The 27,795-nt window shown below is 39.1% G+C and overlaps 1 protein-coding gene across 1 annotated transcript in view; it reads left to right on the top strand.

Moving 5' to 3' along the window:
- The window catches only part of LOC138740058 (teneurin-4-like), a 393,122-nt gene that overhangs the window by 291,634 nt on the left and 73,693 nt on the right, over window positions 1-27,795 (top strand). Inside the window, exons 20-23 of the mRNA XM_069892490.1 lie at window positions 2,199-2,219; window positions 6,903-7,135; window positions 22,942-23,096; window positions 26,868-27,742. Of these exons, the coding sequence (XP_069748591.1) occupies window positions 2,199-2,219; window positions 6,903-7,135; window positions 22,942-23,096; window positions 26,868-27,742 (1,284 nt within the window). The remainder of the gene's footprint in view (window positions 1-2,198; window positions 2,220-6,902; window positions 7,136-22,941; window positions 23,097-26,867; window positions 27,743-27,795) is intronic.

Below are 27,795 nucleotides of genomic sequence, written 5' to 3' on the forward strand. Positions count from 1 at the left end.
TTCAGATAGTTTTGAGTTATTTTGTTTTTCAAAGCTAAAAGTTTTCATTTTCTGAGTTCCATCTCTATTACATTATTACAAATTAAGCTACATTAATGTCTGCATATTACTTTCTGGAGGTCCAACAAAGAAATGAAACTATTTTCAAAATTATTTCGAATAATTACATTTTGATTAGATCTGCAAAATTAATGACACCTACTGGGAAATTTTTAAATGACTGTGATGAAGGCATGTTCAATTGATTGTATGACTAGCTCAGAGTTAAGGTGAGATAATCAAATATTGAGGTGAGATTTAAGTATCACAATAATGACCAACAAATCATTTAATTGAATTGGATTGCATTGAAACAACATGAACTTATTTAATCTGGATCTATATATTTAATATATATCTATATATATATATATATATATAGATATATATGAATGATGAGTCATGAGAGTTTGTTCTCATATGTACATGTCATGATACCATGTACAAATGCATCAAAGTTCTTCCTTGCTTCAGCTAATTGCACTAACTGAAATAATATGCCATATATGCCGTTGAATAGGGCAATGTGTGAAACTTAAAATTTTCACCTTAAAATCTGGGTTGTCCTATACAAAGAGTCTGAAATTTTTGGCAACAAAGTCACAACACCGCCGCCATCTTCCTCCAGTGCAATCTCACGCATGCCCATTAGTTATTTGCAAAATCTCAGAGCTCCTCCACGGGATCCATCTGCCCGGTCAGACAGCTGACGGCTCTATACAAGCTTTAAATGGCAGTGGTTTATTTTGAAATATCCAAATAAAATTTAAGCCTTTAAATTATAATTTGTTATTATATATTGTGATTTGCTTTCAACAGCATCCACTGGTCAACGATAAGTGCCTGATTTGAAGGGGCAGGTTGTCTTATTCAAAGGGTACCGCTCAAAGCCAATATTTTAGGTGGAAATTCCAGCATTGTCCTATACAGACTCATCCTATATAGAATTGTCCTGCACAATGGCATATACGATACATCAAATTACCACAAGATATCAAGACAGAAAACAAAAAAATAGATAGATAGTTAAGTAATCACAGGTGCAGTTAGTGCAGGAAAAAAAATGACATTTCAATAGTGCAGTCAGATTTTTTGATTGTCCCGGACAATCAAAGGTTAGGGTAGTACAGGGAGGTTCAAGAGCCTGATAGGTGTTCCATACAGAATTAGATAAATTAATCAGCAACTTAATTCATGACAATTGCTGAAAATCTACTTGCACAACTTTGTTTAATAGTCTATCCAACTAATCTAGATGAGAATCCTTGAACAAGTAATATCAGCAATTGTTAATGGTTGGGTTTTTTTTTTGCTACATCTAAATCAAGTAATTCACTGACTTTAAACTTCAAGGTTTATATCAATTAATCAAGAGAATAGTATATTTTGTTGGAACTCCTGATCACAATACAAATAAGTTCATCCATTAACTGAAGAATAAACTTATTATGCTGTTTGGCTAGAGCTGATAAAATTCTTCAACTGGTGACAGGTAAAGATGGCATTTCTGTACAAGTCACACAATAACTAATACCGTGGTGTTGGTACTTACCTGTGAACACATAGTTGATATCAACTTGTAAAGATTGTCTAAGTTCAGTGTAAAAATGGACTCCATAATCAGTGCATAATCAGAAATTGTGGTTTACACATCTTTTGTCCAAATGTGTAACTTTTGTTACAAGAGTTGTATGAGTATCAGGAAAGGTTTGGCTCCAATGAAATTGAATGTGCATAATATTAATACAACTCACATGGTGGTCACTCACACAAGCACTTGTTGCTAACAACCAAATACAGTAGATGATTTCCTCTCCTCGATCTATCATGGGAAAAAAAATTAGCAAAGCATTAGTGCTGATGAATGGAGTAAACTCAGCCCGAATCAGAAGTAAAAGGTAAACAACTGTCAAAGTTAACATTTATTCAAATCAAATGCTTCTTTACATTATATGATAAAGCAGCAGGAGAAAATATTGCAAATATGTTGAAAAACAAAGCTTTTAGTTTTATTTTCCATTTACAAATTATTTATTTAATGTAATGATCTAATCAGTGGTATTCTGTTTTAGCAGTCAGTATTTTTGATTATTCACAATTTTTCAAAAACTAATACTGAATCCCTTTTCTGTCTCTTCTGTAAACGCCTTCTAATAAAGAAATAAAGATTATAGGCACAGGTAAGGAAATAATACATACTGCTTTATTCTGTTGAATAGTGGGGCTGATTGTTTTGTGAAACACAAAGCAGCAGTGAAGTGTGTAAAGTTATTTGCATTTGTTTCAATTTAACAATGGTAAGCAGAATGAAACTGTCAGATGAGTGAAAATCAGGTAATACCACTGTAGTCATTTGTCATTTGGAATATCATTGGAAGATAAATAAAAATGGAGCCTTTCACACTACACTGTATTGGCCTTGACACCATTGAAGGTTAAGGTGCTCAAATATAGAGATAAAATAAGTCTATGGAGAATCAAATGGAATTGTGGGAAAATGAACATTCCTGTTAATATCTAAATTGTTATTTTTCTTTTCACAGTCAATAGCATGGAAGGGAGCTCAGCTGTGTTAGAGTCTGAAGGGGCATTTTATATCAGTGGAAGTTGTTAAGATTCTATTTTGTCTTCATAAACTATTTTAGTGCAAGAGCACTGGATTAAATAGTCTTGGGAAATCTTGAAAGGCAATCCTGGAGCAGTGAAGTGTTCAATGGAAACATTTCACACCATAAATCAAATAAATTGATGTGAGAAGAATGAGAGCCATCCAAGAAACAACATTTATTTTATAAAAATTCCGCAATCAGATGTTGATGTAGAAAAACTAAGGGAAGATTTACATTTTGATCCACAAAGTAGCACAGTGGTTCTCAACCTTGTTATTTCCACACACATACCACTTTAAGTATTTCCTACGCCATAGGTGCCCTGTGATTAGTAAGGGATTGCTTTAGGTGGTATGTGGATGGGAAGAAAAAGTTTGAAAACCACTGTTTTAATCGTACCTAATTGGTTCGTTATGTGCACGGTTTCATAACTCCAAAGGAAATGAGCCAATGACAATTTTTCTCAAGCAAAATATTTCAGTAACAATTGGGTCTCGAGCAGTGAGTCTCAACCTTCCCTTCCAACTCACATATCACAGAGCATCGATGGCATAAAGTGGTATGTGAGTGGAAAGGAGAAGGTTGAGAACCACTGTTTTAGCATAAAATAAAATGCACAGTTTGCTCCATAAAGATTGACAGATTAATCACTGCAGAAAACAAAATTGTCCACAACTTTCTTCATTGGATAGTGAGATATAATTGATTTTAGAACCTTGGTTAGAAAGATAGTGCACTTATAATATCAATACCTTCCAATAAAATTTCAGTTCATCAGATCTGACTGGTTGCCAATGAACCTCCCAGCCCTGTAATAAGCAACAAGATGGCCTTCAGTGGATTTTTCCCAGAAATAAAAATTCATCTGAAGACCAATTCAACTACTCATTTAGAGCTGGGAGATAGGGAAGAAAACATGCATCAAAATTTGTTAAGTTTCTCATGAAAACAATAATCAATTTACAATAAAATTAAATGCTAAATAAAATTGTAGATCTTTTCAGATTTACAGGAAATCCATGGCAAACAAACTACTCAGAGCATTCCAGAAATCTTCAGATTTCTGTATATTGAGCATAATGGTTGTGCTGAGGTGATGGCTGCAATCAGGAAAATTAGGGTGGGAGCAGAAGAAATAACCGGGATGTGAGAAACTGATGACTGGAAGTTGGAGGCTTAGCCAATGTGGATGAACATTAGAAAGGCTGTCAGTAGACATGGTTAATCTTGCCAGGAAACCCTTGCCTTGGATTAAGGAAGCTCAATGGATGAGAGCTCTACTCTTGCTGTACATGGGGTACGTTCACCAGTGGATGCTAGAAGTGGAGAATGTCAAAGGGTTTCTGGGATTGGGGATCTCAATAGCATGAGAAAGTTCATCAGGGAGTACCAGCAGTACTGGCACTGGGTGAGAAGCAAATGTTGTACTCTATAGGGCCTATTGGGAGTGGGGAATTCAGCAGGAGATGCTGGGAAAAGGGAAGATCACTCAGGATGCTGGAAATGGAAAACCTCACCAGGCCACTCTTGATGGGGAATTCACCAGGAGGCACTAGGAGTGTGGAACCTCAGAAGTTGCTGCTAGATCTGACTTTCACTCTGCAAGTGTATTTGTTAATATGCATCTGTTTCATCTCTTCTATTATTGTAATGGTTATTATAGCTCATTGTGAATTAGCCAGAATATGTGGGATGAATGCATTACAAAATTTCACTTCAGCGTAGTTATTTAAGTGCCCTTTACAAACATTTCATTTGTTGGACTCCAATCTTCTGAGACTGACCCTCAAGCCAGTGCTTTCTCAAATTCATTGGTGCCCACCCCTCCCCCACCCTATAATGATTATGTTATTTCATGCATGTCAACAGTGTATTTGAGCAGGAACATGAGCGACCAGATTCCACCTGTGTCGATGAGACAGGGATGAGCTGCACCAGATATCCAGGAAGAAGAATGCAAATTGGATCTGTGTGATTTACACAATGTTAGGTGTGCTAAGTTTCACACTTGGATAAACAGCTTCCCCTTGTCGACCAACTTTGTGATAACTAAGTGGAACAATTTCCAATTGAAGTAAAACTCTATATGGTTTTGGGATGCCTTCATCAACCCATGAGTGCAGAAGAGGATTCCCATAGAACTGGAAGCTCATGAGAGCTACAGATCCAAGCATCTGTTTATTCTGACTTTGCCTTATATAATAACCACATAACCATACAACAATTACAGTACGGAAACAGGCCATATCGGCCCTTCTAGTCCGTACCGATTTAAGTGAAACTCGAACAGTTCCACCTACCTACTCCCTACCCATAACCCTCCAACCCCCTCACATCCATGTACTCATCCAACCTCCTCTTAAATGACAAAATTGGCCCTGCTGCAACTACCTCTTCCGGAAGGTCATTCCACTCAGTCACCACTCTCTGAGTGAAGAAGCTTCCTTTTATGTTACTTCTAAAGTTTTTCCCCCAACCCTTAACTTATGACCCCTCGTTCCAATCTCCCCTACCCTTAAGGGGAAGAGCCTATTCACATCTATTCTATCTATTCCCCTCATAATCTATTCCCCTCATAATTTTATATACCCCTATCAAATCCCCTCTCAACCTTCTACGCTCCAATCCATTCAATCTTTCTCTGTATTCTAGATACTGCAATCCAGGAAACATTTTAGTAATCTTCTCTGCATCCTCTCTACCTTAATGATATCCTTAAAGATTAATTACCTCCACAGTCAGTGCTCTTACTCCTTGACCTATTTTGTGAGTGGCTGACTTCCTCCCAGTGACCTCTGGGATGATGCAGGCACATTGATGGCTGCTGTAACTATGTGTAAGACACATCCATCAGGACCAGCAGGACTTGTCTGAGGAAGCTGCATATATCTGCCATCCACATGCATGATAGCCTGAGACCCTGAAATTCTGACACTGTGTGTAGGTGTGGTCTTCATTGAGCTGGATTTCCTCCATTCTCCATGCCTTGTGCTAGAGCAAAATAACCTTGTACCGAACCTGAGGTTTCTGTGGTTATTGACCTGCATGTTCTCTCGGTCTCACGCTACTGCTGCATGGGCCACACCTAGTCGCAAATCTTGGCACTTGCAGTAAGCAATTTAACATGATTAAAAATGGTGACTAAAGCCAAGTGCATACATTTCACAACTCACTTGTACCTTCACTGAGTTTCCCGAATATTCAGGCATGCAGTTTTTAAAAAATACTAAATTAGCCAGGACAGAAATAAGAGTAATTTTGGCATAGCATGTGAACTATTGGAGTGTTCCAAAGATGAACAACGAGACATGATGTAGCTCCAATCCATATCAGTGGTGAATGTAATGAAAACAAGTGTCATGTCCTCAAATATGCTGGATGGGAAAGTAAGCAATGAGGAGGCCATGAAGAAATGATGTAAACCTTTGCACCTGTGAAGTAGTTGGGTAAGAAGATCGCCCAAGGAACAAGTGTGAAAGTAACCATCTTCATAGAACAGAGTTCTTTGAGGAGAGAATACTACAGGTCATTGATTTTTTATGAGGGATCTTAAGTCCTTTGACATTGATCATAGTAAGTTAGCAGACAGATGTAGTAGGTAATTTAAAAATTAAATGCTATCGAGGAGCTTATTGTAAGGGAATGGCATGTATAATATTGATCCTGATGAAAGGTATAGGGAATTAATTAATTTATTGCAAGAGAACAATGAACTATATGGGAACTCAATGACCCTTCACTCATTCTGGGGGATAGCAAAACAAAAGGACTTGTGACACTTGTTTCATGACTTTTGGATATCTCGATGTGCTTTACAGGCTGATGAACACTGTTAGTTATTTTCAACTAGAGCAAGGAGAAACCTTTTCACCTGGAAGATTGTGATTCTTTGAAGCTCTGAACGCCCAGATGGCTCAGTTTTCAGTTATTGTGTATGTTTAACACTGTTTTGTGAGTGGAGTTTGATGTCAAATTTCAGTCATTGTTATGATAAATAGTGAAATCGATTGAAGGGCTATTTGATTTGCTCCTACACCTACTTTGACTCTAATGTTAGTCACAGTCCATACAAAATGGATGGAAGGAATAAGAAAAGTAGACCAAATGATTGTTTAGAAATAAGCAATTAGTGCAAAAATCTTTGACAAAATTCAAGTTTCTTATCTAATAATCTTTATAATAAGTAAATACATAATTGTTCTGTTTAAATCTGGGGACAATTTGTAGTTTAAATGTTTTTTTATTTCTTTTTAGTAACAGCCCAGCACACAAGTACTACCTCTCAGTGGATGCAGTGTCAGGATCACTATACTTGTCTGATACAAATAGCAGACGTGTCTATAAAATAAAATCCCTTGCTGAAGTCAAGGACATCGCTAAGAATGCTCTGGTTGTGGCTGGGACAGGAGATCAATGCCTTCCTTTCGATGAAGCACGATGTGGTGATGGTGGGAAAGCGATTGAAGCCACTCTAACTAGTCCACGAGGTGAGTCTCCAACCAATTAGTTATGTCAGCTTTATTGCTTTTAGTGATTGATGCTCGAAAGTTTTGGAAGATACTCTTTGAATCGTCAAAAGCTGAATGCTGACTTGGGAGCCTTAATCCATCTGATAAAATAATGCATCAAATTTGAAGATTATGGCTAAGATTGCACTTACTTTATAAGTGACCAGTAATTATCGACTGCAGACACAGTCAACAGCACTCAACTGATTCTATGTTCACTCTTAAGTGTGATTGTGTTTGCTGTCAACAGAAAACACAGTTTGCATTTCAGAGCCATGTATTTTAAATGTCTGTGGAGAGCAGTGAGCAGCATTCTTGTACTTGAAAAACCGAGGAATCGAGCTTACAAAGCGATTATGATTTTAAATCTATATTGGGAAGACATTTATTTTATGCTGTATCTTTCATATCCTTGGGACACTGCAAATACAGCAGCCAAAGTTGCACATCATAAAGAAATCAAGTAAATTACCAATTATTTTGTTTTAATTTGAGAAGTGTTGACCATTGTACCATAAGAACTCTCAGTTTCTTTCTTTTTTTTTGAAATTTATTTATAATATCTCCATACATTCATTTCAAATTGACTTAGTATAATATTACATAATAGATACTAAATAATTTTCAAATTTTCACCCCCCCCCACCTCCCCTAACCCCTTAGTAAACCACCTTGTGGTGGTTAATTCCCAAAAACCCAAATGGGTGTGGTATAAACCACAAGTGCCATATGACTTTCGGGAGCAGAAGTACCACCCCTCCCCCCCTCCCCAGGCAGACAAAATACACGTATAAACCGAAAAATCATCATTTCTTATATCCATAAAACCCCGGTCCATCAATTTAACCAATCTTATTCATAAACTCTTTTTTTTGAAAATCCAAACTTGATATTAAATTTTGCACCCTTTCCATCCTCCCAACACTGAGTTAAACATTGTTTACAATCAATAAAAGCTTTTTTTTAAAATTTTTTTTTCAAGTCTTCCTGAATTTCATCCACTGAATTAAAACACCTCTGAACATCCCAGTTCAACACCGAATCTTCCATTCTTCTCAGTCTCAAGTTGAATTTGTAGCTTACTTTCAAAAAAAGTTTTTTCAAATCTTTTAAAATTTTCTTGAACATAATTCCTTCGGTCTTGATCTTCTAAAGCATCAATGTTATTCATAAGTTCTTTCTTCTATGTTTCCCAATTTAATATCAAATTTTCCACTTTGTCAATCTTCTCAATGTTAAGTTGAAATTATTGTTTATTTTCAAGAAAAACTTATTCAAAATTTTTAACTCTTCTTGGACATTGCTCCTTCGACTTTAATTTTATAAATCATCAATCTTGTTCATAGTTTCTTTCTACTGAGTTTCCAAATTTAATAAAGTTTCCGTTTTTTCCAATTTTCTCAATATTAAACTGATCTTGTTATTTAGTTTAAAAAAAAACCTTTTCAAAACTATTAAAATCTGTTTGCAATGTATGCATACTCACAGATAATAAATTCATCCTTCCAATATTCCATCCAAAAAAAAATCAATGATAAACCTTATTGCAGGTCAAGGAGTTCCATATATATGTTTATCTTCAGAAAATATTTCAAATATTTCAAATCAACATTCGTCGCCATCTTTCAAAAAGGAGTCCGAAATCAACTTTAATAAGTTCTGTTCTTGAGAAAATTCCAGCACCAACTCCGGCTCTGTCTGGGCAAATAGGTCAAATTTCTTCCAAAGTCAAAAAATGTAATTTTGTTCTGTATTTATAGATAATAAATTCATCCTTCCGATATTCCATCCAAAAAAAATCACTAATAAACTTTAATGTTATCTGGATTTTTAAAACTCATGGGCAACCAATGCCAATTACTGCAATTTATCTTCATAAAACATTTCAAATCAATATTCATCACCATCTTTCAGAGGGGTGTCCAAGGCCAGCTTTTCCGACAGTCCAATTAATGAGCTCCGTTCTTAAGAAGATTCCAGCCTTGACTCCGTGGTTCTGTCTGGGCAAATAGGCTGAGTTTCTTCCAAAGTCGGAGAGTGTAGTTTTGTTCTGTATTTGAACTCTATTTTCCTTAATCTTTGTTGCCATTTTAAACTAAAAACAATTGATAAACAAAACAAAGACTTTTAACAGAAAAGAAATATTCTTAAAACGGGTATTTATATAACTGCCTGGGGGAGACCGGGAAGGATGAATTTATTATCTATAAATACAGAACAAAATTACATTTTTTGACTTTGGAAGAAATTTGACCTCTCAGTTTTTTCTTCATACCATAAGCTCATTGACATCCACCCACCAAAGCATATTTTAACATCCACGGGGGAACATTTCCAGCAATACGGTGTCTCACAATTATCAGTTCAGCGATGTTCATCTTAGAGTGAGGCTTAAAATGTTGACCTTCTGGTCAAAGGCTGAAATTGTCAGCAAATTCTGCAACATCGCAAGGATGATAAGGAAAGTTTTGTTGAAGGAATCATGGGATATTCTTTTAACTTGGCATTGAAAATCTCATCAGACAGAACATGATGATTCCTGGATACAGATATTTTGTCAATAAACATCTGTAGATGCTCTGCCTCAGCAGAGAAAGGAGATTGTTGCATCCATAGGCTCTTGAATTTATAGAAAGTTAGCTGACAGGTTTACACATTCAGTCTGGCAGTAAAAACACAAGATAAAACTAAATATTAATGCAGGAAAAATTATATGAAGGTAGTATCTTGCACAGTTCCATTGGGATTTATACCAATAACTTATAGAGAATGCTGTTTCTATTAAAGCAATAAATTTCACAATAATGTCTATCTAGATGGCTTGAGTAAAGGGGTTTGAAACATTCAATGAGATCAATTATTCAATTAAACAAATGCATGGAGTAATTAATGGTGGATTTGAGATGTGGTGCAATCCAAGTCATTGAAGCATTGATGAAGTTTCAAGGAAAAGAGCAACAGGATTACAAATAAACAATGATTTATGTAATGGAGAAATTTGTTTCTAAAGTGTTATCTGTGATATTTGAGACTTACAGCACACTGAGTCCTCGTAGATCACTGAGCATCACCCTACACGACTCCTGATTTTTGTACTTTATTCTCCCTTCATTGCCATCAACTCTCCCAAGATTCTCCCACTCATCTACACACTATATGTAATTTACAGTGGCTAATTAATCTACCAACCTTAAAGAAACCACAAAAAAATCCAAACAGTGAGCACCACAGGTCAGGATTGAACCAGGATCATTGAAGCTGTGGGTTGGGATCTGAGTGCCATTGGCACAGTTTAATGGCCATTCATAACTGCCCTCCAGACAGTAGGGGTGAATCACAGCTGGAATTGCTGCAGTTCTTCTAGTGCTCTAAGGTAACCCTAATTCCAGGATCAAGAGCCAACAGTGATGATACCTTCCCAAATCAGCTTGGAGGAAATCGTACAGGTGGTGGTGCTCCCATACTCCTGAAACCATTATCCTTTTTTATGACAGGTTATGGAGGGTTTGGGATGAACAGCTGGATTAGTCTTGGGAGTAACTGCAGTGCATGTAATATAGGTGGTGGAGTGGTTACATTCTCCTCGTTTGGATATGCTCACAGTCTGGTTAACAGCGTATATGATTGTTTCTTGATATTTATCTGCCTCTGCCTTGAATGTCAAGTAATTCTTGCGGCAGGAAGCAAGAGATACTTAATTTGCTAATGTAATTATCTGCAAAAGCACCTATTTCTGCCCTTGTGATGGAAGGAAGGTTTTTGATGAAGCATCTAAAGTAGCTTATCCAGGGCACTGTTATGAGGAACACATGAAATGATGCCCTGAGTCCGGAATAACCAATGTACAACAATGAGCCATCTCTCTTTCTGTGAGTGATGACTCCAACTACTGAAGTGCTTTCCCCCTTGATGCTCAGTTCTACCAGAGTCTCTTGATGCCACATTCAGCAAATGCTACTTTTATTTTAAAGCTGCCATTTTCATTTCATCTCTGGAATTCAGCACTTTGATTGAAATTTTGGTTGTAAAGAAGTCTGGAGCCAAGTGGTGAGTGCAAGCTGCTTGATAGCACTGTTGTAAACATCTGTCAATTTCCTGATAATTGAAAGTTGACCCTTTGCTCTACTCGTTCTACACACCTATGACTGTGAGGCTAGGCACAATTCAAATACCACCTACAAATTTGCTGTTAATAACATGGTTGCAGCAGAATCACAGACAGCAATGAGGTAGTGTACAGGAGGGATATAGATTGGTTGTTGAGTGGTGTCACTACAATGACCTTGCATTCAATGTTAGCAAAACCAAAGAGTCGATTGTTGACTTCAGCAAGGGGAATTCAGGAGCTCACAGACCAGTCTTCATCGAGGGATCAGCAGTGTAAAGAATAAAGTGCTTCGTTCCTGGGCGTCAACATCTCTGAGGATCTCTCCAGGGGCTTCCAGATCAATGCATTGCCAGCAGCAATAATTTGTGAAGAGTTGAGGAGATTTGATATGTCACCAAAGATTCCTGCACTTTTCTACAGATGTACCGTGGAGAGCGTTCTGAGTGGTTGTATCACTGTCTGGTATGCAGGTGCAAATGCACAGGACAAGAAAAAAACTATAGAGAGTTTTGAACTTAGCCAGCAGTATCACAGACATTCATCGAGCACATCCACAAGAGGTGGTGTCTTTAAGAAAGTAGCCTCTATCCTTAAGGGTGCTCACCTCCCTGGCTAATTGCTACCATCAGGAAGGAGGTACGGGAGCCTGAGGACGAACACCCAGTGGCACAAGATTCTGCCATCAGATTTCTAAATGGTCAATGAACTACAGACAAAGCCTCACTTATTCTCATTTTTGCACTAATTCATTTTAAAATGTAGTTTTATAGCAATACTTACACTGTAATGCTGCCACAACAATGAACAATGAATTTTGTGATAGATTCATGACAATACATTCTAATTCTAGTGGATTCGTTTTGCAAAAGGTTGCAGTGTCACGGTTTGGCGAGAGGTGAAGCAATTTCAGGGAGTGTAGGTTTGCAATGCTAGAGCCAGGAAATTGACTACCTCTTTTGTTTTGCTGTATCCATGGATACATGTTGTTTAATTTCACATGTAATACATTGAATGGAATATGGCTTCCATAATTGGAATCTCAGGAAGAATCTCAGGATGGATGATCCACTCCATAGGCCTTGCTGAATTTGTTTGGAGCGTATCAACCATACATTTAGCATTTGCGTGCAGAACGATATCACTGTAATGGGTGGGGATGATCTCGGAGTCTCTTCCTCCTGTTAGTATTTCCCTTTCCATCACCATTCACAATATTGAAGTGAAAGGAGTTCAGAGCTTGGATCCAATTCATTTTGTTTTGATGTCACTTACCTCTATATAGGCATCTGGCACTTTCATCTGGTTGGCAATGCATTTTCAGATTTGTCTGACACCACTCCTGGTATGCCTTCTGATTTGGCTTGAGTGTAATGGTGGGTTGAAGGATATGGCAGACCATACATACAGTATCACCTACTCCCACAGTGCCTCATGGTTCCCAGATTTCAGCATGTCATGCTCTCTTATTGTGTATGTCAGAATTAGATGAATCCTAGGATCAAAAATGGAATCAGCACAAAAAGGAGACCAATTGGTGCTCCTTCTCTGCAGGAGGAATACAGCTGCTTCCATGCTTGCCATGTCCCCCTACCCCTGTAAGTTTTATTTTTCAACACTGATGCCTTTCAAAACTTCAGCACAGTAACAAGCCCTTCAGCTCATCTTGTCCTCGATGATCTATTATTTTACTGAATCCCAGTGACCTGCACCAAGACTATTTCCCTCCATACCCCTTCTATCCATGTACCTACCCATCCAATCTTCTTATCAATGCTGAAATCAAGCCCACATCTTCCACTTCCACGGGCAGCTCATTCCACACTCTCACCACCGTCTGAGTAAAGAAGATACCCCCTTATGTTATATTTCACCTTTCACCCTTATTTACCCTATGTTCTCTTGTTCTTGTCTCACCAACCTCAGTGGAAAAAAGTCCATTTGCGTTGACTTTCTATGCCCCTCATCATTTTATATACCTCAATCAAATCTTCCATTATTTCCTGATACTCCAGGGAATAAAGTCCCAACCAATTCTATCTTACCCTCTAACTCTCTCTATCTTTTTAGTGGTTTTTATAAGAAATATAGTACAATGAAGAAAAGGGAAAAACACTGAAAATAGAATAATACATATGTGTGTATATATAAAGATAAAACATCAAACAAGTATAAACTTGGTTTCCCTCCTCTGCAATGCAGAAACATCAAAAGTATTATAGAAAAATAAACCACCTAACAACTAATTCATTTTTTTTAAACTGTCAAAAAAAAGCTGAGCAAACTTATCCTGAGAGTCACTTAGTTTTGGGTTCCTACCATAAATCAAAAAAAAACAAAGGTAAGACGACTGGGTATATCTCATCTGGAAGCATAAATATATCTAATCACATCAGAAACATTTACATCATATTAAAATAAGACATAAAAGGTTGCCAGATATCTTCACATTTCAGCAATGACTGAAATCTTATTATTTTCTAAACTTCGACAAGATACAAACCATTGAAACACTGCTGGAGTTCTCAAGATCCTATTGTTTCTTTGTTCCATTCTCGAGATCCTATTGTTTCTTTGTTCCATCTCGAGATCCTATTGTTTCTTTGTTCCATTCTCAAGATCCTATTGTTTCTTTGTTCCATTCTCAAGATCCTATTGTTTCTTTGTTCCATTCTCGAGATCCTATTGTTTCTTTGTTCCATCTCGAGATCCTATTGTTTCTTTGTTCCATTCTCAAGATCCTATTGTTTCTTTGTTCCATTCTCAAGATCCTATTGTTTCTTTGTTCTATCTCGAGATCCTATTGTTTCTTTGTTCCATTCTCAAGATCCTATTGTTTCTTTGTTCCATTCTCGAGATCCTATTGTTTCTTTGTTCCATCTCGAGATCCTATTGTTTCTTTGTTCCATTCTCAAGATCCTATTGTTTCTTTGTTCCATTCTCAAGATCCTATTGTTTCTTTGTTCCATTCTCGAGATCCTATTGTTTCTTTGTTCCATCTCGAGATCCTATTGTTTCTTTGTTCCATTCTCAAGATCCTATTGTTTCTTTGTTCCATTCTCAAGATCCTATTGTTTCTTTGTTCTATCTCGAGATCCTATTGTTTCTTTGTTCCATTCTCAAGATCCTATTGTTTCTTTGTTCCATTCTCGAGATCCTATTGTTTCTTTGTTCCATTCTCGAGATCCTATTGTTTTTTTGTTCCATTCTCGAGATCCTATTGTTTCTTTGTTCCATTCTCGAGATCCTATTGTTTCTTTGTTCCTTTCTCGAGATCCTATTGTTTCTTTGTTCCATTCTTGAGATCCTATTGTTTCTTTGTTCCATCTCGAGATCCTATTGTTTCTTTGTTCCATTCTCGAGATCCTATTGTTTCTTTGTTCCATTCTCGAGATCCTATTGTTTCTTTGTTCCATTCTCGAGATCCTATTGTTTCTTTGTTCCATTCTCGAGATCCTATTGTTTCTTTGTTCCATTCTCGAGATCCTATTGTTTCTTTGTTCCATTCTTGAGATCCTATTACTCAGCTTCTCAAGTATCAACAACATAATTGAAAAGTTTTTATGAACTCTTTAAATCTTATTGATATCTTTCCTGTACTTAGGTGACCAAAACTGCATACAATACTCCAAATTCGACCTCACCAATGTTTTATACAACTTCAACCTATCATAACTCTTGTTCTCAATATTTTGATTTATGAAGGCTAATGTACCATAAGCTCTTTTCAGGACCCTATCTGTGTGATGAAATTTTCAAGGAATTATTTATCTCTATTCCCAGATCCTTAAGTTTATCCACACTCCACAGAACCCAACGTAAATCTGTGTAAGTCTTACTTTGATTCGTCCTTCCAATGTGCAACACTTAATCCAGCTGGTCTGGATTCTTCTGCAAGCTTTGAAAGATGACAAACAACAATAGACCAAGCCCTAATCTTTGAGGCACTAGTCATTGGCCTCCATTCAGAGTCAATCATATCCTACCACTCTCTGTCTCTCCCACAAAGCCAATATCTAATTTAATTTACTACCTCATCTTCAATACCATGTGACTGAACCTACTTGACCAACCTCCGATACAGGACCATGTCAAAGGTCTTCCTAAAGTCCATGTTGACAACATCTATCACCTTTCCTTCACCAACTTTCCTGACCACCTCGTCGAAAAACTTTGATTGGTTAGAGATGAGCTACTATGCACAAAGCCATGTTGATTATCCCTAATGAGCCCCTGTCTATTCAAATATTTATGTATCCAGTCTCTTAGAACACCTTCCAATAACTTTCCCGCGACTGACATCAGGCTCACTGGGTTATAATTTCCCAGATTATTATTAGAGCCTTTCTTAAACAACAGAACAGCAATAACTATCCTCCGATCCTCTGGCATCTCACCAGTGACAAAGGGCATTTAAAATATATCTGTCAGTGCAATTTCTCTACTAGCCTCCCTCAAGGTCCAAGGGAATATCTTGTCAGGTCCTGTAAATTTATCCACCCTTATATGCCTCCAGATAGCAAGCACCTCCTTCTCTGTAATCTGTATGGGTTCCATGTCCTCACTACTGTTAATCCTCACTTCTATAAAATCTGTGCCTGTCTTCGAATTAAAAACAGGTGCAGAAATCCCATTTAAGATCTCCCCCATCTCGCCTGTGCAGCCCATTTGCAATGTAATACAGATACTATCACGTGCCACATAAATATTTTCTTCATTATCTTTAGTTTGTTTGCTAGACATCTTAAATATGTTCCTATTGGTTATTGAAAGAGGCAAGTGAGAAGATTGCTGGAGCAGAATAGCTAATATATCTTTGCTCACGAAAGGAAAGAAGGATATTCCAAGGAATGATAGCCTCACATCAGTAGAAGGAAAACTTTTGGAAAGGATGCTCAGGGGTAGGATTTCTACACATTTGGAAAGTCATCATCAACATGGCTTTGTGTAGGGGAGGTCATGTCTTACCAAAATGAGATTTTTAAGGAGGTGACAAAGGTGGTTGATGAGGAGAGGTCAATGAATATCGTCTTCATGGACTTTTGTAAGGTACTTGGCAATGTTTCTCATGGTAGGCTCATCCAGAAGGTACAGGTGTATGGTATGAAAGTGAGTTGATAGTTTGGATACAGAATTTGCTGGTCAAAAGAAGACAGAGGATAGTGGTGGAATGGTGTTACCCTGGCTGGAGGCCTATGTCCAGTAGTGGGGATACATAAATCATGTAGATCTTTTTAAAAAAAAATTTAGACATACAACATGGTGACAGGCCATTTCGGCCTGAGAGCCCATGCGGCCCAACTACACCCAATTAACCAACAGTCCCCGGTACATTTCAAACAGTGGGTGGAGACCAGAGCCCCCTGGGAAAACCCACATAGACACAGGGAGAACATACTAACTCCCTACAGGCAGCGTTTGATTCAAGCCCTGTCAAAATCACTGGCGCTGTAACGGCATTGCGCTATGCTACCCTAGTTATAGAAACAGACAGAGAAATGACAGGTGGAGTTTAATCTGAACAAGTGCTACATCTTCAGAGGTCAAAAGTAAGGGAAATGTGAATAGTTAATGTCATGGCTCTTTAACGCATTGATATCTCAGAGGCTCTAGGGTTCTAGGTCCATAGAAAGAGACCACATAAGGTTGGTTTAAAAAAAGGCTATGATTATGTCTGTTTTCATGGGTAGGGCAATGAGTAATGAAAATGATGATGAGTTTATTGTCATACACACAACATAATGTATACAAAACAGATACATTTAATGAAAAAAAACAACTCCAGTTGTATATGTTACATTATCTCAGAATGGAAAAATATAATATATATGAAATAAAGATAATAAATATTCACAATAAGTGTTAATGCAAGGAAAAGGTGGTGCTTGAATCATGAAAACAAGTCTTTTGTGGTGCCAGACTAGTTTATCATTGGGGTAGTTCAAGAGCTTGAAGGAAGTCATTTTGCAGCTATATAAAACTTTGGTTCATCCGCATTTGGAATACTGTGTACAATCCAGGTTGGTCCTTAACAGGAAGACTGTGAAGGCTTTCCAATGGACACAGAAGAAGTTTAACAGGATGCTTCCTCATTTAAAGAGTGTGAGTTGTGGGAAGAGATTGGACAAACTTGGGTTGTATTCTCGGGAGCGTGGTAGGCTGAGGGGAGACCTGCTCACTTATCGTGAAAAAAAAATATCTGGTTGGATAAAGATTCCCTTGATTGCTAAATTACCTCTATCATCCCCCTCCCTTTTTTAATTTCCTAATTTATGCCACCTCTAATTCTACAACCACAAATTGGTGGCCTAAAATTAACTCTTCCTTCCTGATTCCTGCTCTTCCTTGTAAATCCTTGTTGACCAATTCCCTATTTGGCCATATCCAATGTGCTGGCTCTCCTTGCCCTGTTCATCACTGAATACCCTGTCCTCTCAGATTCACCCGCCAGCCCATTACTGTTGCTCAGTCCTTGGCACCAGGTCCATTCCTGACTTCATCAAATTAATTTGTAGTCTTATTTTTGTGGTACCCTTTTTACTGCAGCAAGTAAAAATTGGTTGCATATGTACATAGTTGCCTCATGTCCACTGAGCCATCAGCTTTTAAGATCCAATTCCGTTGCAGCCATGTTCCTTTTAGGTCTGTTTGAGCATCAAACTGCCCTATTCCTGATGTACCATCAGTAATTCACAAAAAGCTGAAATTGTGAAACTCTCAAGCTTTTATTAACTAATAACTGGAACAACCATCAACCTCATTGACTGATCGAAGCAAAGAAAAAGGGGGAACATCCAAGCAGCTATGCGTAGGATCAGTCTCGGTCTTGGGAGTCGTGTCCAGCAGGCAGCAGCTAATTGTGGCACAACAACGGTTTACCATATTCACCCCTCATTTTAAGAAGAGACCTGCAGGGTGAGAAAAAAAGAGGTGAAACAACTATGCATATATACATTTTACAGGTTAAGTCTATCAAGGGGTCTCCTCTGCCGCAGTGAGTGATGTGGAAATGGTTGGGGCACTGCCGTAGTGCTCTGAGCAGCTTGTGAGTTTGGCCTGTTAACAGTTGTTAAGGTTTGGAAAGAGGTGGGGTGGTGGGGGAGTGTGGAGCTGGTACATCGTTGGCAACAACTGTGGCCAGGGGTAGGAAGTGGACAGCTTCAGGTTGCAGGACCCCTAAGGTTGAAATGGGAGGGGGTGTCTGTTGAAAGTCATTGGTGGTCAGGGAGGTTCCTGATGGAGCAAGGTCCCAGATCGAGACCATGTCTTCGTGCCCATTAGGGAAGGCAGCATAAACATACTGGACGTAGATGTGGAGAAGGCGGACCATCTCAACCAGCTGGTCAGTCTTAGATTGCCTGACATGCTTCCAGAGCAGGACCAGTCCTGGTGAAGTAAGCCAGCCAGGCAGCGTATTCCCTGATGCAGACTTCCTAAGGAAAGCAAACATCCGTACATGAGGAGTGTTGGTGGCCGTACACAAAAATGACCAGATGAAATGGAGTGTATCTGGGAGGACTTCTTGCTATAGGGAGACAGGGAGACCCCACGACCTCAGTGCCAGGAGGAAGGTCTTCCATACTGTGGCATTTTCCCTTTCCACTTGCCCGTTTCCCTTAGCATTATAGCTGGTGATCCTGCATGTGGTGATGCCCCTGGCCAGCAGGTACTGCCGCAGTTCATCACTCATGAACGATGTCCCTTGGTCACTATGGATGAAAACAAGTTTCCTAGAGAGCATGAAGATATTCCGGAGGGCCTTGACAACCGTGGCCATGGTCAACTTACTTTTGACCTCCGAAGATGTAACAGAAGTATTCATCAATCATTGTAAGGAAATAGACATTCCGGTTGGAGGAGGGGAGGGAGCCCTTCAAATCATTACTGAAGTACTCGAAGGGGTGGGTGGCCTTGATCAGATGTGCTTAGTCCGGCTGGTAGAATTGAGGTTTGCATTCAGCACAGACCTGGCAGTTTTTAGTCATAGTCCAGACTTCCTGAATGGAGTACGGTCTGTCCATTTGAACACTAGCGCAAGTTCCTCCAGAAAGATAGTCCAGAAACTCATTAACTTATCTGGGCTGGGAGAGAATGTCATAATTGTAAGTGGACAGTTCGATTCTCCACCTGAGGATCTTCATTTTTCCCTTTGGCATATGATTAAACATGAATGTTTCTGTTCGCTGATCTGTGAGGTGGGTGAACCTTTTCCCAGCGAGATAGTGAGTGCCTCCAGTGGCATACAGCCTCCACGATGACCTGGAGCTCCTTCTCGACGGAGGAATGGCAAATTTCAGGGCCTTGAAGGGTGCGTAAGAAAAAGGTGACAGGTCTGCCTGCTTGTTTGGGTGTGGCAGCCAGGGCAAAGTCAGATGTATTGCTCTCCACTTGGAAGAGTGTGGATTCACCAATGGCTTGGTGATGTCATCTTTGATACTGTTGAATGCAGCTTGAGCTTCTGCTGGCAGAGGAAACATGGCAGCTTTGATCAACGGGTGAATCTTGTCTGTATAGTATGAGAAATACCCAAGGCATCTCTTCAGAGCTTTATGGATATGAGGGAGGTGTAGTTCCATCAGCAGATGCATGCATTCCAGGTTGGGGCCAATGACACCATTCTCAACCATGCAGTCAAATATGGCTAGTCGTGCTGTCCAGATGTCACATTTATCCTCATCATAAGTAAGGTTCATGCAGAGGTTCTTATCATGATCCTGCGGGTTGTGTCTGCAGATAGTAATGTTATTTAGGTATGGGAAAGTGGCCTGTAGATCATAGCGGTCCACCATGCAGTTCATCTCCCTGCTGGAAGATCCCATTTGTGATGCCGAAAGGAACCCTGAGGAAATGGTAAAGGTGGCCATCCACCTCGAATGCCATATACTGACAGTCCTCTAGGCAGATCAGGAGCTGGTGATAATGCTGACCAGGTCAATCATGGAGATATCTGATATTGTGCAATCTGGTTGTGACCATATCAGATATGCGGTGAAGGTGATTGATGGTCTGGCTGTAGTCAATGACCGTTCTATTCTTATCCCTGTTCTTTACCATGACCACCTGGGCCCTCCAAGGGTTATTACTGGCCTTGATGATGCCCTGGTCCAATAAGTACTGAACCTCTGTTCAGCCACACAGTACTGTCTACTCCTGGTGCCCACTGGCTTGCAATCAGGGATGAGACTGGCAAACAGCTGAGGGGTGGGGGAGGAAATCTTGAGGGTCGAGAAACCACACGTCACCTTCAGGGGGCCATCTGTGAACTGTTCATTGTAGATAGTGAGGATGGAAGGGCCCATCGAATCACAGAGTGACTTTCTGAAGTTTGCACTGGAAATCCAGCCTCTGTAGCAAAGGAGCACAGAACTGTGGCATAACAAACAGTCTAAAGTGTTTGTACACTATATCTCCAACAGTGAGGGTCACTACGCAGGACCCCAGGGTGGCTGCCGTGTATGATTTGGAAGTGAGTGTTATCCTGTGTTTGGCAGGCCATACCTAAAGCTTTCTTTACTCCTTCCATCAAATTAACAGTGATATCGCGCCTATTTACACGGATGTCTATCATAGACCTGATGCGTTCATGTGGTGCTTCCTGGTTCAGGGTGATGGAGGCCAGTTTGGATTCATTGCCTGAGTCTGATGGGTGCTCACGCATCCAAGATGGCCAGCCTCAACCCCTCATAGTATCATATGTCTGGGAAGATAGTGTTTGGTGCACAGTCAAAAATGGTGGCCAGCATGAATCACACATGTCATCACTAGTGTGCAGGGAAGATGGCACCAATCACGCTCCCGGAGTGGCAACTGTCTGCATGCAGCACTGCTAGATTTTACGAATGGTTTGGAGTGGCAAACTTTGGCGTAATGCCTCTTTTTCTAGCACCTGAAGTACACAGCATCCTTGACAGGGCAGCGTTCCCTCGGGTGCTGACCCTGCCCGCAAAGGTAACACTTGGAGAGATCACCCTCAACAGTGGCTGAGGTCAGATCACTGGAGTAGTGAGACAGTGTAGGGGACCAGTCACGCGCGTGGTGGGACGGTGCCCAATCCCAGGATAGCGGCGCCCACAGTGACCAAGAGGCCAAGTAATAATCAGAGTTCTAGAGAGCCACCTCCAGTGTCTCTGTAAGTTCAACTGCCCTTTGCAGATTGAGTACATTTTGTTCCAATAGCCATTGCGGTATGTACCTGGAGTGATACCAGCCACATGCACTCTGCATTCTGGGCGGCTGACACATCCTTACAGTTGCATGCTCGACACAAGGTCCAGAGGGCCCACAAGTACTTGGCACTCGACTCACCAAGTCACTGTTTTCTGGTGGCCAGGAGATGCCTGGGGTAGACCTCTAACCTTCCTACGATACTAAGCCTTGAGGATCTCCATAGCTGTTTTGTACGACCTGGCATCGCTGATCATCGGGCACACTGAGGGCCTGACATGCAAGAGATGTAGTCTCAGTCAGTTAGCATCTATGGTAATGGCATCCACAGCTGTTGCCAGGAAGTTTTCAAAGCAGCGTAGCCAAAGTTCAAACATGTTCCGTGCGTCAGGCGACCAAGGGTCAATTTCAGGCTTCTCAGGTTTCAGATATAAAACTATATTTTCATGCTTTTTTGAAATTTTTAGTTAATAAAATTGATGTACCATTAATAATTCACAAGCGGCTAAAATTGTGAAACTATCAGACTTTTATTAACTAAAGACTGGAACAACCATTAACCTCATTGACTGAATGCAGCAAAGAGAACGTGGGAACATGCAAGGGGCCATGGGTAGGATTGGTCTTGGGAGGCATGTCCAGCTGGCAACAGCCAAATCATGGCACAACAGTGATTTACCACAATTCCTTTCAGGTCCATTGGCGCTACACTCACCCTTTCAGGTCTGGGTGTACTGCCCTCATCATTTCAGGTGCGCTTGAACATCAAGCTGACATACATCTGTCAGCTGCCGTCACTTTTTCCAGTCCACTTAAACATCAAGTTGCTGAATTCTTTTCAAGCCCGTTTGCCCTGCATTCACCCATTTTAGTCCACTTGAGAATCAAGCTGCCGTGTTTCTTTTCAGATCTGGCAGAGATGCCCTTACCCTTTTAGGCCCACTGCTGACATCAACCTTTGATTAACACCAGTGATGAACACCTGTTTTCTGTCCCTATGCTAACCTCTTATCCATGTTGCAACTGCCCCTTTTATTCCATGGGTTTCAAATTTGTTAAGTAATCTATAATGTACTTTATCTAATTCAGGTTGGAAATCCATGACTATATTTGCAATCCTTCATTAAAAATCTCATGAGTTAAGTATTATTTTCTTGTGTAACATTGTTGGCTTCAATTAATTAGTTCATGCACATTACTTTTGGAGTACATTTTCTTACTCATTCCTCACCATTGCAGTTGAACTGACTTATCTGTAATTGTTAAGTTTATCCTTGTCCTCCATAGTAAATAAAGATGTAGCATTGCAATTCTCTAGTTCTCTGATACCATCCACAAATCCAAGGATGACTGGATAATAATGGGTGCCAACTCTGCAAACTTTCTCTTGGCAATTTTCAAACAAATGACATTGAGGGGTCCTTCACAGATGACACCTTGAGGCTTACTGTATCATAAATAGTAATGCTTGAGACCTGACTCTAGAAGCTCATTTGATTGCCCATTCTTTTTCCAGGTATAGCAGTTGATAAATTTGGTCTGATATACTTTGTGGATGGAACCATGATCCGCCGTATCGATCAGAATGGCATCATCTCCTCTGTAATTGGTTCTAATGACTTAACATCAGCACGGCCTCTGAGTTGTGATTCAGTGATGGATATTTCCCAGGTAAAAGTATTGTCATGCTGTGTAATCATGTGTGTAAGCCCATTTTGAATCCAAACTATTGTTACGGAGTCTTGAGGACCCCAAAATCCAGCAGCAATAGATATGCACAACAACACAGGGTTACTTAAACAAAAGTAGTTTTTAATTATAATTGAACAAGAAAACAGAATTAAACTTTAACTTATTACTTACCTACCTAACCTACTTAATTCCCCCCTCTAATACTAAGCACAGGTGCATGTAATGTATATTTAAGATTAGAAAATTTATTTGGATCACACTCCAGTCTCACTGGTTGCAGGCAATTCTTGTACTGTGCACTGAAGTTAGCATTAACAAAGTTCACCAGGCTTTGGTGCTTAACAGGAAAATGGTTACCACTCAGGAGGGTTCTTGCTGGTTTTCAGAGAGAGATTCCTTTTGTTTCAGGACATCTGCACCTGATTCCTTTGCAATCAGTCTTGCTGTCAAAACTTTCCCCCTTCAGGGTTCTCCAGATGATCCTCTTTCTTTCGGGTCACCTCAGACAAATTCTCCTTTGACCTGACAGCCTTCCAAACGTTTGCTGGTTTAGTCCTTCTGGAACTGATTTCTGTGTCTCTCCCCTCTGTTTCACTCCCTCCCTCTCTGAGACTAAAATTGTTCTGTCTCTGCCTGCAAAGATCACATGCTCTCCCAGGCCAGCTGGATTCTGCACCTTGGTTGCTCTTTCTGCAAAAGGCACTCTGTAAAAGTCCTGCAAAAATTCTGTGTTTTAAAATGTGTGTGTGCAATGTACTCTAGCAATTCCCCCCAAACCACCTCAAAATACTGTGTCACATGATCAATTCATCATTGATCTCATGAACCTACAATTTTACCTAACCACACTTGGAATATTGTGAGCTACACCAAGGAGATTCACCAGGATGATGATGGGTGAACTTTCATTCGTGGGAGATAATAGATATACTGGTCTTGTTTGTCCTGATGCAAAGAAGGCTAAGCAGTGACTGGATAGAAGTATATAAACTTATGAGTAGCATAGATAGGATATTCAGACAGAATGGTAGGTTTATCAAAGCAAACAGGCATAAATTTAAGGTGAGAGGAAAGCGTTTCAAAGTGGATCAGATGAGAATGTTTTGTTACTCAGAGAGCAGTTGATATGTGGAACTTACTCCCAAAGGAGGTGGTGGAATTAGATGAAATCATCAACAGACATTTAGATATGCAAAGAAGAATATGGACCTAATGTGAGCAAATGGAATTAGTGTCGAAGAACAATCAGGTCAGCATGGATGGGTTGGGCCAGAGGTCCCACATTTGTGCTCTCTGTGGCTCTTGGTCGACAAATTTAGTACAAAGGAGGCACATATTGAATGAAAGATGAATGTCAGCACAGGAAGACAGCTATCGTTCAACCTCTTCTTCAAAGATAGGGTATTTTTTCCCCAGCAGCCTCTGGCAATGCCCTTAAAGATGTGTTAACATGTTTGGATGTTGCACATTTACCCATAAAAATCAATGAATCACAGGATCCTACATCTCACACATTAAAAAAAAATCAATGCCTCCTTTTGCAGGAAAGGTATGGTCTCATTCGACCTTAACCACAAGGGAATCAGGCAGCAACATGGAAGAAAATCTACAACTATATTACGGAAATTTAGTATGCTTATTTAAAAGTATATATTATCATGTTACAGCCATTTCAAATTGAATACTTCTGTCAAAGGGATTCATCTTAACCACATTGTATGTGAGAATGAAAGTAACAAAAGAGTAAATAAATTTACAATGGAGATGCAAAAAAAATTATTAATAATAATGGAAACCTACTGAAAACAGTTAATTTTGATTGTCATGTTAACTGAGGCAAGAATACACTTTTATCACTTGGAATAATAAAAAACTTTTCAATTAGATCTCAATGGTATTGTGAAACCACAGGCCGTAAAATTTTTAAAAGGCAACTTTAATAGAAATTGGGTTTAAAATATTGAAGATTCACTGGTTATTTGAAAAGAAATTGGTTCCTGATGCCAATGCAAATATGAGAAAAATTATGTGCACTACATCACATACTAGATAACTCATTTATTATGTGCTATTTCCCAATTGCAAAGAAGATAATATATTAGAATTCATTTGCTCTCTATCTTAGAGTGAACCTGTTTCCTTGCAGATAAACTCTGTTTATTGATGATGTGTTCCAATGAGATTTTTAATTATTCTATTTCACATTTTTTTTCTATTTCCTGTGGATCAGTTTACTTTTTGCAAAATTAACTCAGAAGCAAAATTCTAAAAGGGCTATGGAAACAAAGAAATCTTGGGTATATGTATATAAATTATTGAAAGAGGTTAGGCAGGTTCACTCAAGAGATATCAGAACTGGAAAAGTCTGACCCAGTTCACTGTATTGTAATTAACATATGAGAGCTGTGTTTTACAAATAAAGGCACTGGGTTCAAAAGCAAGGAAGTCATGATAAACCTTTTTGAAACAGTGATTTGGCTAAACTGAAGCGTTATGTCCAACTTGGGGTAAAAAACGTGAAAATCTTACAGAGAGCGTACCTTAAATTATGTGGATGCACAGTATTAGCTAGGATTATCTTCTTTAGAATGGAGGAGGTTGAGAAGAGATAGAAGTATTTAAAATCAAGAAAGGCCTAAGCAGAATAGAAAGACATAAATGGTTACTATTGTTGGAAGGATAAAGAACGAGAGGACAAAAGAGATTGGTGATTGGCAAAGAAAAAAAAAGTGATGTGAGGGAAAGGTTTTTTTTTCCCAGTGAGTGTTTAGGAACTGGAGTCACAACCAAGAGAAAGTGATTTCAATTATGCCATTCAAAAGAGTACTGGCAAAGAAAATTGCAGGGCAGTGATGAGAGAGCTCGGTGTACAACAAGCTGGACAACTGGATTGCAGCCAATGGCCTGCTTCAATGCTGTGAGCTTTCAGCAATTTTATGAAGACTTAGTTGCGATGCTGCCTTCCTCCGCTGATTGAACTGTAGGGTTCCACACCAAAACATGCTTTAATTATAAAATAATACAGGTAAATGTGTCAACTGAAATTTTTCTGCAATATACAAGCTATTTCAAAGGCTTTATTAATTGTGAAAAATGTTCATTCAAATTAACACATCACCATGAAGTAAAGGCAGCTTAAATCTTTCTAAATGAAGCATCTTGCCCTGTTGTTCAACAAAATACAATAATGGATTTGCAGAAGTTTGTGAAGGTTTGTAGAATTTCAGCTTCTGCCATGTTGTAGATTTTCACAGATATATTTGATTCTTAAGGATTAAGCATTTCTGAAGTGCAGATTCTGATAACCTCAAATACAAGATGAATAATTCCAGCATTTCCTATTTATATTTAAATGTTCCTGAATCTGCATTAATAACAACACCAAGTCCATGGAATTTTGACTGAGGGAGACACCCAAGAATTACCAGAGGACAAAATAAGATGGTCATTTTCTTTTGACGGATTCACATCTTTCACATGAAAATATCAATATGCCATTTAGGTGAGGTGGAAAGAATAGACTTGTAGCATTTTTGAAGAGGAAATTCTTTTAAACAATTTAAATAATTGATCTTTTGTTTGATGAAAAAAATAGCTTATGAAAGAAATTTCCTGTTTTCATTATGCAGGGCAGGGATATAAACAACCTTGATGACCTATTATCAAATTTTAGCATCTATATTTTGTATCTCACAGTTCTAATTCTCAGAATCATTGTCAAGTATTAATAATAATTGTCTTTTTCCTCAGGTACGTTTGGAATGGCCCACAGACCTAGCTGTGAACCCCATGGATAATTCTCTTTATTTGCTTGATAATAATGTGGTACTTCAGATTTCGGAAAATCACCAAGTTCGCATTGTGGCTGGGCGCCCAATGCATTGCCAAGTGCCTGGAATTGATCACTTCCTCCTCAGCAAGGTAGCAGTGCATTCAACCCTGGAGTCGGCTACTGCCATTTCCATTTCCCATAATGGAATCTTGTACATAGCAGAAACAGATGAGAAGAAAATTAATCGGGTGCGGCAAGTCACAACGAATGGCGAAATATCACTGGTTGCTGGAGCACCAACTGGATGTGACTGTAAAAATGCCAACTGTGAATGTTACTCAGGAGATAATGGATATGCAAAGGATGCTAAACTAAATTCTCCCTCATCCCTGACAACATGTCCTGAGGGAGAGCTGTACATAGCAGATCTTGGGAACATTCGCCTTCGATTTGTTCAGAAAAACAGGCCATTCCTCAATTCTCAAAATCTCTATGAAGTTGCTTCGACCATTGATCAAGAACTGTATTTATTTACCCTAAATGGTAGCCACCTGTACACTCAGAGCCTTATCTCTGGGGTCTATCTTTATAATATCTCCTACACTGGGAATGGAGATATTAGCACAATCAAAGATAATAATGGGAATTCATTAAATATTCGGCGTGATGCCACTGGAATGCCACTTTGGCTAGTGGTACCAGATGGACAGGTGTACTGGCTGACAATTGGTGCAAACAGTGCTTTGAAGAGTGTGTCCACGCAGGGACATGAACTGGCTATGATGACATATCATGGCAATACTGGTCTATTGGCAACTAAGAGCAATGAAAATGGATGGACTACATTTTATGAGTAAATATTTATACTTTTCCATTTATGTTGAATAAAAATATGTATTTGCATAG

The sequence above is a fragment of the Narcine bancroftii genome, chromosome 7, assembly GCF_036971445.1.
Source record: "Narcine bancroftii isolate sNarBan1 chromosome 7, sNarBan1.hap1, whole genome shotgun sequence".
In the NCBI taxonomy this organism is placed as follows: Eukaryota; Metazoa; Chordata; class Chondrichthyes; order Torpediniformes; family Narcinidae; genus Narcine; species Narcine bancroftii.